Source organism: Lemur catta, chromosome 1 (assembly GCF_020740605.2).
Source record: "Lemur catta isolate mLemCat1 chromosome 1, mLemCat1.pri, whole genome shotgun sequence".
In the NCBI taxonomy this organism is placed as follows: Eukaryota; Metazoa; Chordata; class Mammalia; order Primates; family Lemuridae; genus Lemur; species Lemur catta.
This window is the reverse complement of record NC_059128.1, coordinates 144,666,372-144,682,664: the sequence shown is the minus strand read 5'-3', so window position 1 is coordinate 144,682,664 and position 16,293 is coordinate 144,666,372. Positions and strand designations below refer to the sequence as shown.

The window sequence follows — 16,293 nt, the reverse complement described above, 5'->3', positions numbered from 1 at the left end:
GTAAGTAATCATATGGTGGAAATTACAAGTAGCTTACCAGTTCCAGGTTTAGGATTTTTTTTAGTGTATAATAAGTTAGTTTGTTAATGAGTTAGCTAGTAGTTTGTTATGGGGAAGATGTGTGTGATCCAAGGATGAAAAAGGGATCTGGGAAGGTGCTTTTTGCAGGCTGCTCAGTGTCTCTGAGACTTGAACAAACATCGTATTTACTTGCAGAGAAATGTGCCATCAGCAAGGGAAAAGCTAGATTTTTTTTCTTCCCCTGGATAAATTACTTGAGTGTGGCATAAAAATTAAAACACCCAGAGTAACAGTGAAACAGTTTAGTCAATCATTTATATTAAGTACAAGTTTATTGCAATGCTTTTCTCCCCAGTTGGTTGGCAGGCTCCCTCCTTCGTAAGCTGACCTAAATTGTTTCAAGATTGTCTTCAGCGTGGCACATGGGGAAATCACACACTTTGGAAGCAGGCCCACTTGGGTTTGAATCCTGGCACAAGCAATTACTGGTTTTATTTTCTCAGCAGTAAGATGGTAGCAGTAACACCTATCTCCTTGGGTAGCTGTGAGGATTATGTGAGATGAGGTTTATGAAGTGTTGGAACCTAGAGGGTTGGCCCTTAGAAAACAGTGGTCACTATGTCTTCCCACCACTGCCACTCGGAAGGTCCCCGTGGCTGGTCTGGCCTGGCCTGCCTTTGGGACCTGAATGAGATGACTGGTGCTCTGTGACGTGCATCCAGGGATTCATGGGGAAGATACAAACAGCCAGCTTTCCCAGGGACTTACGGTTCTAAAGCTCATCTTTAGTGAGTGAGGATCTTAAATTCACACTTACTGGGCCATTTGCCCAAACCTAGGCTAGAAACCATCCATATTATATCTATGGAGTTGCTGAAAAAACAGCTTTCCTTTTTTTTTTTTTTTTGAGACAGGGTCTTCCTCTGTTTACCAAGCTAGAGTGCAGTAGCATCATCATAGCTCACTGCAACCTCAAACTCCTGGGCTTGAGCGATCCTGCAGCCAGCAGCCTCCCAAGTAGCTGGGACTATAGGCATGCACTACTACCCCCAGCTAATTGTTCTATCAAAAACAGCATTTCAGTCGTTTTTCAGAATTTCCATCTGAATACATTTGGTTTTGCTGCTGGCAGAAGAGAACCCCAAAACTTTTAGCAAAGATTTTGTGATCTCTTGGGAGGAAAGGTACTATACAAATCACTTATAAGTACACAAAAAGAGGAATTGTGCCAGAATTGCTTTTTGAGAGAGATAAACTTGAATAGTTATCATGCGGACTTAAATCATTTCCTGCATTGGCAATTTTCTCATTAACCCTAAACATAGTCCCTTGCCTGTGGCCTCTCCTCAGAGCACTGCTGACCCACCCAGACGTGGTATGTGGTGGGACAGCCCTGGCTGCATTCCCAGGCAAAGCTCCTACCCCTCTAAGTTGTCAGTCCTTCCCTGAGGGGTGTTTTTCATCTGTACCAATTTTTGCCTTTTATTTCTGACTTGTGGCAGCTTGTCTTGAGCCCTGAATAAACAGAAAGGATCCGTCACTCCCTCCAGTGCCTTCATTTGTGCCCTGGATTCGTGGAGACGGCTGTGCCCTGGCTAGCCCTGCTTGGGCAGAAGCACATGCTCTCCATCCCACATCTCCTGCTGTTGTGTTTTAAGTGTAATGGAAACCTTCATCCCTGAGCTCTGTGGGTCCAGTCCCCCATCAACTTCTTGACAAATGGTGGAGTTTAAGAAGGGGCTTCCTTTGTGCCCTTGCATATCTAAACTTCTTAGCCCACAAAGTTAGACATTTCCGTAGTGAGCAGGGAGTGTCCAAAAACCTACATTCAAAGCAACTCTTTCTGTAATGGAGAGATGCTTCCTAGGGAGTCTCAGGTCTGATTTGTGCCTGAGAGGATGTTTATTTTGCAATAGTGTGCAGTGTGGGGTGGGAATACCATCTGCTGGGTCCAGGAATGCAGGTGGTGACTGACCCTGAGGACGGGTCAGTTAATGAGCTAGCAGCCCCTGCTGGGCTGAGGTCAGAGGGGTTCTGTCCAGCCAGTGGGATTAGACTCCATGGACCAGCTGGCCCCTAGGATTTGCAGGGGATTAACATTCCTTTAGAGTAACTTCCAGGGGGCCCCACATCCTCTCCTCCTAAGCAGGCCCCCTGAAATCAGGGATCTGGGAGGCAACCACACATTCGAATTTTACATTGTATTACAACTAACTACCAGTACATGCTGCAGTTGGCCACAGTGTGCTCTATTTCTCTTTCAGCCTCACAGTGCAATGTCAGCTTAAAGAAGCAGAGGAGCCGCAGCATCCTCAGCTCCTTCTTCTGCTGCTTCCGTGATTACAATGTGGAGGCCCCTCCGCCCAGCAGCCCCAGTGTGCTTCCGCCGCTGGTGGAGGAGAATGGTGGGCTCCAGAAGGTCAGTGCTAATGGGGAACTGTGCACTCACTGAGACCACAGCAGCAGCAGGTCTGTCCTATCCTTGATGAACATCCCTGATAAAAGCATGTGACAGTATGTGTGCAGCTGTGTACTTAAAGATTTGAAATTACAAAAAATGTAATCTTTTTGGATAAAAGGCTCTCCCAGTCCTTCCCATTTAACAATGAAAGAACATGTTTGAAGGGAGTTAAAAGAGTCCCTTCACTTTTTCATAACATTCTCTCTTGGGAAGTTGAATGCATGAAATAGTTAAAGAACCAGTAGCAGAGACAGAAATGGAAAGACAAAAAGAGAAACAGAGACATGGAGGAGAGCTGACAATAAATATAATTGAGTTTAACTACCTTGTTTAATAAAAAACACATGATACATATTCTTTTGTATATATCAAATTTTAAAAAGTCACAAAAAATTTTTGTCATAAGAGATCAAAAACCAAAATCCACCCACATGCTGTCTAACAAACACATCTGAAACAAAGTGACTCAGAACAGTAAGTGTAAGTAAAGATGAACAAACAGGCATCATACAAGTATAAGCAGAAAGAAAATAGGGGTTACAATATTAATTGCAGTTAAAATAGAATTTCAGTTAAAAATCACTGAAAAAGGCAAAGAGGATTATTCATCATGAAGATAGTTGAGATTGAAGACTCAAAAGTCATAAAACTTTTGTCCCAAATAAAACTTGTCCCATAAAACTTTATGTCCCATGAAACTTTATGTCCCATAAAACTTTATGTCCCAAATAACATGAGCAAAAGACATGAACAGGTAATTCACAAAATAAGAAATACAGTTGATCAAACATGAAAAAAATATGAAAAATCTTGCACATATAAACATATGAAAAAATGTTCAACATGACTAGGAATCAAAGAAATGTGAACTAAATAATGAGATACCCTTTTCCATCTGTCAAATTATCAAAGATATTTTTAAAGATAATATTTGGGTTTGGCATATGGTAGTGGGAGAGAAGGTAGAGGATGTAAATAGGTTATTGGCAAGAATGTTAATTGATTACATCTTTCTGGAGGAAAATTTGGCAATATGATGTAAAAACCTTAAAAATAGCCCCATTTGTTGATGCATGCAATTCTACTTTATGAACATAATTATGAATATGAAAAGATTGAACCATGATGCCATCCAGCATAGACTATAATATTGCCAAATTATAAGTAGCGTAATATTCAGCAATAGGCAATTGGTTAAAAAACTGTAGAATAACCATATAGTCAAGTAGCATATAGCCCTTCAAAATGACTTGTCATAAATATTACTGATATAAAGAAATGTTCACAAGATATCATTTAATAAAAAGCAGGCTAAAATATCACAGGTTGAGTATATTCATAAGTATGTATAGTCTTTCTCTTTGTCTCACACACACACACACACACACACACACACAAGAATTTATAAGACTAGAAGGATACATGCCAAAATATGAAGACGTTATCTCATACTAGTAGGATTATATATAGGATTTTCTCCTTTCCTTTGTGCTTTTTTCTTTCCTAATTTTCATAAAATACATTTAAATTACTTTTATGATTGAAAAAATAAAGTTATTTTAAAAGTACATATGGGCCGGGCGCGGTGGCTCACGCCTGTAATCCTAGCACTCTGGGAGGCCGAGGCAGGCGGATTGTTTGAGCTCAGGAGTTCAAGACCAGCCTGAGCAAGAGCGAGACCCCGTCTCTACTAAAAATACAAAGAATTTATATGGACAGCTAAAAATATATATATAGAAAAAATTAGCCAGGCATGGTGGCGCATGCTTGTAGTCCCAGCTACTCGGGAGGCTGAGGCAGGAGGATTGTTCGAGCCCAGGAGTTTGAGGTTGCTGTGAGCTAGGCTGATGCCACGGCACTCTAGCCCGGGCAACAGAGCGAGACTCTGTATCAAAAAAAAAAAAAAAAAAAAAAGTACATATGAATGTAAAGAAGAGAATTCTGGGAAGATGACAGCCTGAGCACGTGGCTCTGATCGTTAAAATTCTCTCTCTGGATAAACCCATGTGGCCTGCTGGTGGAGTTGGGAAAGTGCATCAAGGCCCCCTGTTTTCCTGACATCTCCAGGGAAGAGAGCAAGCACAGATTCACTCCTTCTGGAACTCAGTGAGAAGCAGGGAACCACCAACAGAAGAGAATGCTTGTCTCTCCTAGAGTCCTCAGACTAAAGCTTGAAATTTATAGTCGCATAAGGCCAGCCAGCCAGCAGGAGCCTAGGGACTCCCTTGGAAAGGGGCTGCACTGCCCACTTGACGTGTGTGGTCCGTGCAGGGGCTGCCCTGGTGAGCTGGATTGCTTTAGTTCTTGTGCCCTAGAGGAGCCAGTCGTTGAGAGGCTTTCTCATCTCTTTGTGGTTTGTCAACTTGGGCTTTGCTGGGCCATGAGAACTGTACTGCTTGCTGGGCCTTTCCGTATGCCCTCACTTGCCACTTCCAGAGAGCCTGGTGGACTGAACTGCATAGACCTCAGGGAGCACACAACCTTGTGTGAGCAAAGAAAAATACAGCCTCAGCCAAGAAAGTCCAAGTTGAAAAACTGGAACGAGACCCCTACTGAGGTAAAACTAATGGAAGAGATTGAAGAGAACTTTAACAGACAATGCAGCAAATGAATTATGAGTACAGAAGTAACTTTTGAAACTTCAAAAAACTTCATGGTTTCTTTCTTTCTTTTTTTTTTTTTTTCCGAGACAGAGTCTTGCTCTGTTGCTTGGGCTAGAGTGGCGTCACGTCAGCCTAGCTCACAGCAACCTCAAACTCCTGGGCTCAAGCGATCCTTCTGCCTCAGCCTCCCGAGTAGCTGGGACTACAGGCATGTGCCACCATGCCTGGGTAATTTTTTCTATATTTTTAGTTGTCCAACTAATTTCTTTCTATTTTTAGTAGAGACAGGGTCTCATTCTTGCTCAGGCTGCTCTTGAACTCCTGACCTTGAGCAATCCTCCCGCCTCGACCTACCAGAGTGCAAGGATTACAGGCGTGAGCCACCGCGACCGGCCATATATTTCTAAATATAAAAATTTAGTAAACAAACTGAAAAAGGAGAACAAGAATGGTCACTACTGAGAACTGAATTAATGTCCTGGAAAAGCAAGTGGAAGAAATATCTTACAATTCACAAAGATGGTAATTGTGAGAGGAGGAAAAGGGATCTAGGAGACCCATTGTGCAAATAGAAAGAGAAAAAGTAGTAGAAGACGTTTTTCTTGAGCTGAAAACAAAGCTTCAGCCCACAGGCTGACAGTGCTCGCCAGTCTGCGACAGGATTAGTGGGGCAGGAAGGGGCACAGGCCTGGATACTTGCTACTGAGATTATGAAATCTAATCTTACAAGCTACCAAAATAAGTTATTTTCAAAGAAAACAATTATATTAGTATCAGACTTCTCATCAGCAGTATTAAAGCCAGAAGACTATGAGAAAATGTTTACAGCTACTGAGAGAAAAAAATTAGAAACCCAGAATTCTACATGTGACCAAGATACCATTTATCTATTGAGGAAAAAGTAGTACATTTTCAGATATATAATGCTTCAGAGAGGGGGCAAAATTGATACTCAGTTATTAATATAATTATTAAAATGCAGAAATATGACTGTTAGGAATAGAACTGTAACAATTGGCACAATTGGAAAATAGATCCTCAAAATTCACAGAGGGAAAGAGGAGAAATAAACAGAAATGTGAACAGGCCATCAAAACTAAGGAAAGGGAAAAAGAACAAATAACAGGTAACAAATAGTAAACATAACAAAGAGTAGGCAGAAGACCAAGTTTAAATGAATCAGATTCTCCTAACAAAAGACCAAGACTATATCAGATTGGCTTGACAAATTCAGCTGTATGCGGTTTCCAAGAATATACCTGTCATCAGATAGGAATGATTTTGGCTGCAAGTAAAAGAAAACTGACAAACAATAGCTTAAACAAACAGGGGATTATTTTTCTCTATAAAAAGCCTGCGCCAGGCAGTTGCTGGGATTGGTTTAGATGCATAATGCTGCCATCAGGAACCCAGCCTCCTTCTGTTCTGTGTCTTTCCATCTCTGCCCTGCCACACTTGGCGTATTTTCCTTCATCCTCATGCTTATTTGTGATCTCAAATTCTCAAGTTTCAAACATCTTATCTACCTTTAAGTTGAAAAGACCAGCAGGGATGGCACTAGCCATGTGTATCCCTCTTATGGGATAAAGTGCTTTCTCGTAAAACCTCCAGAGATTTCTGCTTACATCTTATTGGCCAGAACTTTGTCACAGGCTACCCTACAGCAACAAGGGAGGCATGAAAGGGAAGAATTTAGCCCAGCGTATTCCTGTTGGCAACAAAATCATAGCTCTTTCACAAAGGAGGAGAGAGAAATGACTAATAAGGAGATGTACTCGTCAGTATGGGTTTTGTTATGGTTCAGTAACAACCTCAAAACCTCAGAGACTGAAAACAATAAAAGTTTATTTTTCACTCATGCTACTTGTTTATAATGGATTGGCAGAGCCTTCTGTTCCATGGCACTATCCAATAGAAACAGAATGTGAGTCACATATATAACTTACATTTTTCTAGTAGCCACATTTATAAAAATATTTTGAAGATAGGTAAAGTTAATTTTAATAATATATTTTATTTAACCAACTATATGCAACATATCAAAAGAAAAAATTTTAATGAGATAATTTACATTCTTTTCATCTAACTGGTTCCTCAAAGCCTGATGTGTATTTTGCATTTACAGCACATCTTAATTTGCACTCACCACATTCCATGTGCTCAATGGCCACACGTGACTAAGTAGCTACTGTATTGGATAACTATCTTATCCTTATCCATGGACCTAGACTGAGGAAGGCCCCATCTCTTTGCTTCCGTGATTGTCACAGCAGAAAAAAGGCAATGTGATAAACCACACTGGTTCTTTTTATTATTGTTATTATTATTATTTTAAAGACAGGGTCTCACTCCGTCACCCAAGTGAGCGTTCAGTGGTGTGATCATAGTTCACTTCAGCCTGAACTCCTGGGTTTAAGAGATTCTCCCATCTCAGCCAGCTAATTTTAAAAAACTTGTTTAGAGATGGTATCTCACTGTAGTACCCAGGCTGGTCTCAAATTTCTGGGCTCAGGCAATCCTGCTGTCTCAGCCTCTGAGTCGCTAGGATTACAGGTATGAGCCACTGTGCTCAGCTGACACTGGCTCTGAAAGTTTTCACTCAGAAGTAACATGCCTCATTTTAACTTATATTTTATTGGCCAAAGTAAGTCACATGACCACACCTAACTTTAAGGGGCATGGAAGTGTAATCCTACCATGTATCCAGAAAGAAAACTGGGATTATTTGGTAAACAGTGCTGATGACAATTAGAGTAGGCCGGGCGTGGTGGCTCACACCTGTAATCCTAGCACTCTGGGAGGCCGAGGCGGGTGGATCGCTCGAGGTCAGGAGTTCGAGACCAGCCTGAGCAACAGCGAGACCCTGTCTCTACTAAAAATAGAAAGAAATTATCTGGCCAACTAAAATATATATAGAAAAAATTAGCCAGGCATGGTGGCTTATGCCTGTAGTCCCAGCTACTCGGGAGGCTGAGGCAGTAGGATCACTTAAGCCCAGGAGTTTGAGGTTGCTGTGAGCTAGGCTGATGCCACAGCACTCACTCTAGCCAGGGCAACAAAGCGACACTCTGTCTCAAAAAAAAAAAAAAAAAAAAACAGTGCTAATGACAATTAGAGTAGGCAAATAATAGTTTCTGACACAACATCCAGCATACAGTGAAAACAGAAGGTGGAAAATAAAGAGATGGGCAAAATATGCAAGGCAGATCAAACAGAAAGCAAGAGTGGCAATAGTAATATCAGACAAAGCAGAATTCAGGATAGGTCAAAAGCATTAAATAGGTTAAAGAGGGATGTTTCATAATGACAAAATATATGAAGTATATAATAGCCCATAAACCTTTATATATAGTCATAATGCAGCCAAACAAGAAGAAAACTGTTTAAACATGATATAAAGCTATCTTCTAAAAATAAATAGCAAACAACATAGGAAAATCATTGGTAATTTCTGGCTAACAGAATAAGACAAGAAAATGAAACGATTGGGATAAATATGGAAAAGACACAAAACTAATCTTATTTACAGACGACTTGATTGTTTACATAGAAAACCCAAAAGCCCCTATAGAAAATTTATCAGAATCATTAAAAGATTTTGATATGGTGGTTTATGGGGGAATGCACTGTTTCTAGATAGAAAGACTTAAGTTTATAAGGAACAAAATGTCAAAGAATAGCTAAGAAATTTTTAGAAAGAAAATAATGAAAGACAACTTGCCTTGCCAGGTATTAAATCTTACTCTACGTTGGTGTGGACAAATATATCAGTGGAATGTGTACGATGAGATTCCGCTGTAATCTACATCCCAGCCCCAGATTCTGTTATCTCCTCTCAGTGTGCTAGCCTCATACCCTCCCTCTCTCAGTTTAAAAATCACTTAGGGAGAGAATTGCTGTTAGTGAAAGGAACATAATTTGTACCCTAGGCCTGTAGAAGAGGAAAAAGAGAAGAGAATTGCTGCTGTTTAAAAGTTATTTAAAAATAGTATCTATCTAGGTGATATGAGGAAATAGCACCGCACTCCTGGAAGGTTTCCTGAAGTACTCAGCTGTATGCATCAGGGAATAAAGGCCTTTAAAGGCAGTTCCTCTTGGAGTTAGTGTTCATTCCTGGACTTCCTTCTGTCAACATTTGTCAAAATGGCTTTTTAAAGAATTAAGTTAACTTCGTTAATCTGAAGTGGGGATGATGCATTGTTTACATAACACGGGACTATTCCATCTGTGAGACCAGTTCCCAGTGAAAGGGCCATGTCAGAGTCGAGCAGCTGATTCCCAGAGGGGACCTTCTGCCCCTTGCATTCAGCTTGATCAGGACACACAGAACACAAAGCCCAGGCCCATCAGACGTAGAAGCAGATTCTAGGCCCAACTCCACTGTTGAGTCCTTGAGTGGCCCTGCCTCTCTGAACTCAGCATACTGGAGGAAGAGGGGACACCGTGGAATGAATAGGACAGGTGACCTCTAGGGTTCCATCCATGCTGCATATTTACTTTGCCCTGGACAAATGAGGATTTGGAGCCTTCCAGTTGAAGCTGTTTCTGCAGCAGTGGCGTGGGTAGCAGCCATGGCCACCATCACAGCTATCGCCTGGACCTATGGGCCAGTAGCCTCCTGAGCCAGTAGCCTCCAGAACCTAGGAGGAGTCAGCACCCAGAAGACTCCCATGATCTAAGGGTGAGGACAACGTAAAGGGATTGCTGGGTGCTCACAAATACATGTATACCCCATGTATATACACACATTTGTACGTGTAAGCCTCTAGGGTAATTTCCAAGCCCAAGTATCTTTCTAGATTAGCACCTTTGCTTGCTCATAGTCATTGTTTCGTCAAGCCCTTCAGATGTGTTATGGTCTCTCGCATCGCTGACGTGCTCATCTCATCACATACGTGGCTCTGAAGGTGCACCTGTGTGTAGGGCCTGCCTACGCTCTGCTACCAGAGCAGTGCTTCTCGACCAGGCATGGTTTTACCCTCCAGGGAACATTTGGCAATGTCTGAGGACAGTTTTGACTGTCACTACTCGGGGGGTGAGGGGTTCTACTGGCATCTAGTGAGTAGAGGCCAGGGATGCTATTAAACATCCTACAATGAGCCAGGCACAGTGGTGCACACCTGTAGTCCCAGCTACTAGGGAGGCTGAGGCTGGAGGATTGCTTGAGCCCAGGAGTTTGAGGCCAGCCTAGGCAACGTAGTGAGACCCTGCCTCTAAAAAATAAATCCTGCAATGTACAGGACAGCCCTCAAAACAAAGAGTTATCTGGCCCAAAATGTCACTAATGCTGAAGTTGAGAAACCTTACTTATGAGCTTCTAGTTAAAATCTCTCCCACCAAGAGCAGTGACCTGCTCCCAGGTCCAAATGTATTGGGAACGATATTATTTAAGAGCTTCTGAAAGGGATTTCTCTGTACAAGTCCTTGAAAACTGGGATGTGATTTGATGGTACCATCTGTTGGAGAGCAGCCTAGCTGCCTTGAACAATGTCAGAAGGCTGTTTAGAATCTCCTGGAAAAGGAGAGAGCCATTGAGATCATCTCAAGAGGTAATGGTAGTTGCTGTTGCACTGCAGAGGTGACGACTAGGGGCGGGGAGATAATCAAGAAGCTGCTAATGATTCCTAGTGTCAGAGCAGAGCTCAGAAAGGTGCCAGCCACCTGCCATTGCCAACCATCAGGCTTGGCCCCTTCACATGAGGCCTTATCACTGTGACCCCCTCAATAACAAAGGACACATCTTTTCACAGATCCTTCAGTGTGCAAGGCATGAAGCAGTGCGTCTCCTTATCAGGCCATCTGAAAGCGAAGAGGAAGCACAAGCTGGAAATGCTCAATGGAAATAGATTTCTTTTTTTATTAGCATTTCTTTACAATGCCAAAATGAAGTGTTTCCATCAACCAGCTTTGGAATGGCTGGCATTTGGGGCTGAGGAATGGTCGGGGCCCTTTCTTGGGGCCTGAATTTTCTTAGCACTGCTTGTGAATACACATTCTGTTCCCCTTAAAGGAAAGAGCTGCCCCCATATCCGTGACCTGAGAGGGAACTCCTTGTACCTTGTCAAGGGTCCTCCCCTAGAGGAGGACCTGGAATGCCCCCAGGGGGTTTCTTGTGATCTGGTGAGCTTGTCTCTCTGTTCCTACGTACTATATTCACTTAGTCTTTTTAGGGAAAAACTTGCTTAAAAGAAGAAACAAACCAGTTGTTAGAGAGAATGAAGGATTAAAGTATGAGTTTTCATACTTGTTTTTAAATTAAGGAGTACATTCCTGGGAGTCAGGGAGGCACTATCTAAATAAACAAGATGGTCAGTGAGCCTCAGGAACCAGCCTGGTGTGCTGGGGGAGGGGCTGTCTGGGAGAGGGTGGGGCTGGGTCCCCTGACTGTGGGGAGTCTCTGGGTTTCTCCTGCTCGTTAAACACCACCTAGGTACAGAGAGCAGGAACTCACACAGCTGCTGTACTCAAGAGTGCTTTGAAGTTTCTTTTGGGAATATGGTCTTCTCTCCAAACCTGACAATGATTTTTTTGTTTCTTTTTCCTCAGGGTGACCAGAGGCAGGTCATTCCCATACCAAGTGTATGTATATTTATCCAATTTTATTGAAACATTCATAAACTCTTGTGGCTTTGGGCCTACTAATATAAAAGATTTTTTAAATGTTCTTGCTTATGTTGAATTTTATCATGTGGTATAAACAGCTCTGTTCTGTGAAAAAGAAAAATGAAGCTACATTTTAAGCTGTCAGCAGGAAGTTCTATACAGAGACAGTTTCCTTTCTCAGGAACAGAAGGACAGCCAGTACCTATTAACCAAATTCTCCTCTTCCCTTCCTCTCTGGGAAGGGCCTCCAAGCCTTCTAAGTCGAGGTAGCTTGGAGCCCTCACCCCGACCCCAACACCTTAGCCCCAACTCCATGAATTGGGGAGAACATACTTTTGTCCAGACATGGTTCTTTGCAGCAGGTTCCATCCCAGTGGAACTGGGCCCACAAAGTCCCAGGTGACCAGACCACCTCTCACTTAACAGCATTGATAGCTTGGCTATAGCTCTGACATCAGAGAAATCACCCTAATTATTAATATATTCCCTGAACTTGCAGGACCCACCCCACAGGCCAGCTGTGTTGCAACTCGGCCCCAGCTGAGCACTCCCTTGGGCCTCCCCACTTCTGTTGTCAGCCCTGGAATTTGGGAGAGAAGCTGCGCCAGCATTCCACCCCAGCACGGGCATGCTCCGGCCACCCCTCAGCCAGTCGCTGCCCCCTCTCTTCCTCCTGTCCCTTCTCTTCCTCCTGCTTTGCCGGCAGAGCCACCCAGCCTGAGGCCAGTCAGCAAGAAGCAAACTGATGACTGGCTCACTAAAGAAATTTGCAGGCAAGATGTCTATATCAAACAGTCCTGCGTCCTTAGAGAAGGATTTAGGTTTCAAAACTTATCCATAAATTGATTATATTAGTCCACAAAGATCATCTGATGATTCACAATACCTGATTCAAATCTGTTCATCTATCTTTCCTTGGATTTTTCCACGTATTTTCTGGGAACATCCAAGAGACAGAGCACTCTTATATTAAAAGGAATGGATTTTATAAGTTGATTTCAAAGGCTTTAGTAGTGTGTGCCGCTTGCAGATTCCCCAGAAAGTTTTAGATGATTTCATTTTTCTCAAAGCTCTAACTGTGCATTGAGTAACAAGTTGCAACAGTTTGTGGAGTAATTCTCACTTTGCCCACATGCTTGGGGTTGGGCTTTGTTGGGAAAACTGGCTTTGATCAAAAAGATTGATCAAGCAACATAATTTTTTTTCCAGTGTTTGAGGGAGATACCTAGTGGGGTTAATACCAGGGGATTCTTTTTAACTTTTATACAAAGGTTTCGTATATTTTTCCTGCAAAGGTGCCTACATTAAACAGATGGCAGATAGTATCTCTCCCCCTACTACTACAGTTTTTTCTCGAAGATAGTTCACAGCCATCTGTAAAGTTCAGTGCTAAATGAAAGCATTTTTGAGTATAAAAATCCCACTGAGGAAACTGACCCTTTCCCTACAAGTCTACACTCAGCCATATACAGAATTCCAGAATAAAACAAACAAGGACAAAAAGGTCCCTTGTGTAATTTATCCCAGTGTTAGATCAATAAATTGCTGACTGTGTCCTTCACGTGAGATGCTGGGTCAGGCTGCATGAAGCTTTGAACTATCTTGCCAAAATCCAGAGCCTAGCTAAAGTCACCTGCACTTTTGAGTGATGACCTCCAGAAAAGCAGTTCTACCAAGGAGCACATTAGGACCCCCACTGCCCTCTTAGCATGTCATACTGAACCCGAGTCCACCCGGGGGCCTGCTCAGCCCTGGGATTCAAGTCTTGGGATCCCCTGCGATATCTGCACCTGCCTGAAAAGGCCCCAGGCCACATAAGCAGTGGTCCTGGACGTTCTGGACCACAGGGGCCCAGTCTGTGCCAGGAGCCCTGAGAGCCCAGGGTGCGGCAGCACAGGGCCAGAAATCCAGGTTTGTGCTGAGCCTCCAAGCCAGGTTCCATGACTCCCTGAGAGCTTTCTTCGGGCCCTGAAGGTCAAGAGCGTCTCTGAGCCTGTTGGTGCCCAGAGTAGCTCCAGCTGAGATTCCCCATCTCTACTTGTCACCTCATACCTCTTTTTTTTGTTTGCATGCTGCTCTGTTCATATGTGCAGGTTTGATCCTTTAATTTTGGGGGGTCTTATATTTTTTTATTGAATTAAAGCTCATCGTTAATTAAAAAATGCTGAAAGATTAAAGTAGAAAGAAAAAATCCCCCAACTTAATCCCACTGCCTAGAATAACCACTTTTAATATATATTGTATATCCTTCCAGAAACCTTCCAAACAGAAGCATATTTACACAAATAAAGTTGTATTGTACCCACTATTCTGCAAATTGCTTGTTGCTTTAGCAAGACATCTTGAACATCTTTCCCGGTATTAATATGTATATGTCTGACTCATTGTTTTATATGTCCTTGATGGCATTTACTTTGTTTCCACTTCTGTGCTATTATAAATATTTTTCTTAAGAGTATCCATGTACCTGTTTATAGACTTATATAATTCTGTGTGATCAGTTTTATATCATGGAAATTCTAGGTCAAAGGATATATTTTACATAGTTGGCACATTAAAGCCAAATTGTCCTCCAAAACCCTATGCTAATTTACATTCCCACAAAGAGTCTATGAGATTGCCCCATACCCTTACTTAAAATGGTTACCAAATGTCTTAACCTTTGGTAATCTGAAAGTAAAGAATGATATCAGCTTATTACTTTGGTTTGCATTTCTTTATGAATGAATTTGAACAGATCTTCACAAACTCATTGGCCATATGTCTTTCTTTTCTATTCATTTCTTCTGGGTTTTTTTTACTGTGGTGTTCTTTTTTTTTTTTAATTTTAAAGAAATTAGTACTTTCCCCCAAATTTGTGATATACCTTTGGCCTTGTTTATAATCACTCTGGCCACAAAGAAATTTTAATTTTATATAGGTAAATATTAATCTCACCCATCATGGCTCCTAGATTTTATATTTTCTTCTAATATTTTAATGGTTTCATCATTACATCTAAATCTTTGAACTATTTGGAATTTATATCAGGCATGAAGTAGCAATCTATCTTTTTTTCCCAAGTGGCTACTCAGTTGTCCCAGCACCATTTATTGAGTAATCATCTTTTGCATACCAATTGGAAATGACATCTTTACTGTTAAAATCCCACTTAGTAACATATGTCTGTCAGGTATGGGCTGGGATTTAAGGGCCTTCCTTACTGGCAAGCTTCATGGGATGTTTGGTGAAAGTCAGGTATTAAAGGGTGAGGCAAAGATGCAGAGGGACAGAAAGCTTAGAAACCACTGAAGTTTGGGTGGCCATGGCTTAAGGGGAGCACTTGAATGGTTTGGCCCCAGGAAGAAATGCCACTGGGGCTGTGACCCGAGTCCTACTGTTCCCACACTCTTGCTCAGATCACACGCCACACTGATGCTCACAAACACAAGGCTGGCAGCGTAGTGAGCCATAACAATGATGAAAGCAGAGAGAAGAATTTGTTTCTAACAGTTATGTTACTACGCTATTTGCCTAAGGCTTTTAGTAAAGTAGTAGTACACTTTTTTTCATTAAAACGTTATGAAGAACGTGTAAGCAAAACAACTATTCTGGTTAAAACCAGTGTGGAGTTTCCCTTGCTTCCCTCTTTAGGCCCTGAGATCTCTGCCCTGACCTCTGCAGCTTGGGAAGCACAGTGTGCAAACCCTGAGCCTGAGAAATCTTAAGAAAACAATAATCTAATGTACCAAGAAGAGGTACTACATCTATGAGATTTATGAAGGTTTGTGGGGTGGGTAGTCCAGAGGAAATAACCTTAGTGTCAGCTATTCATGGCTGCCATTTCACTGCCAGGGACAGGAAATTTCAGATTTACTCCCAGGAAGAGAACTGAAATGAACACTGTTCCCAGACCTTAGATGGCAAAGCTGTGGTCCCCTCCCCTAACCCAGCAATACTCTCTGTGTGCATTTGAGCAAGTGATTTTGTATAGAAAAGGCCTTTCTTTATATAACTGGTATTTCTCTTGTTCTTCAGCTTATGATGGCCTCAGAGAAAATTTGGTTCAGGACATTTTTTAGTTAACGAGTCGAGCATCACCTGAACAGATCAGTTGAAGTAACAACGCACTTTGAATTGCCACTGTAGAGCATCCTTGCATTTCCAAGGGCACAGCTGTCCAGAAGATTTCTTACCAGTGAGCTGAAGAATTTGCATTAATCTAAAGCCAACCTCTCAGGGAAGCTGTGTACATTTAGGAAATGGTGGAGGATTAATGGAACCCTCCTAGCCCATTGCTCCCCAGCTTGGCCTTGTTCCCTGCAGCACAAATGCAAAATCAATAGCTTGCTTAATAGGAGTCTCACCTTTCTTGATCTTTTCTCTCTTAGACAGTACAGTGAGAGGTTTTACTTACTGTTAGAGAATGCTTGTAAAGTGTGGGTTAAATATGCTAAGAAACTAATTTTTATTCTTGGGTTTGGAAAATAACTAAGCCAGTTTTGGCAGATCTTTGGTGTTTTCAGATACACTAGGGATAGGATTTCTAGATCCTTATTTTCCAGGCTAGCAAGTAAATTAGTAAGTTAAAATGTTGTTTTAGTAGTATATAAGTGCATAGGGGAA

At 42.0% G+C, this 16,293-nt stretch overlaps 1 protein-coding gene across 1 annotated transcript in view; it reads left to right on the top strand.

The window, feature by feature from the left end:
• Positions 1 to 16,293, top strand: part of CTDSPL (CTD small phosphatase like) — a 114,574-nt gene that overhangs the window by 78,257 nt on the left and 20,024 nt on the right. Inside the window, 1 exon segment of the mRNA XM_045536727.1 lies at positions 2,286 to 2,440. Within this exon segment, the coding sequence (XP_045392683.1) occupies positions 2,286 to 2,440 (155 nt within the window).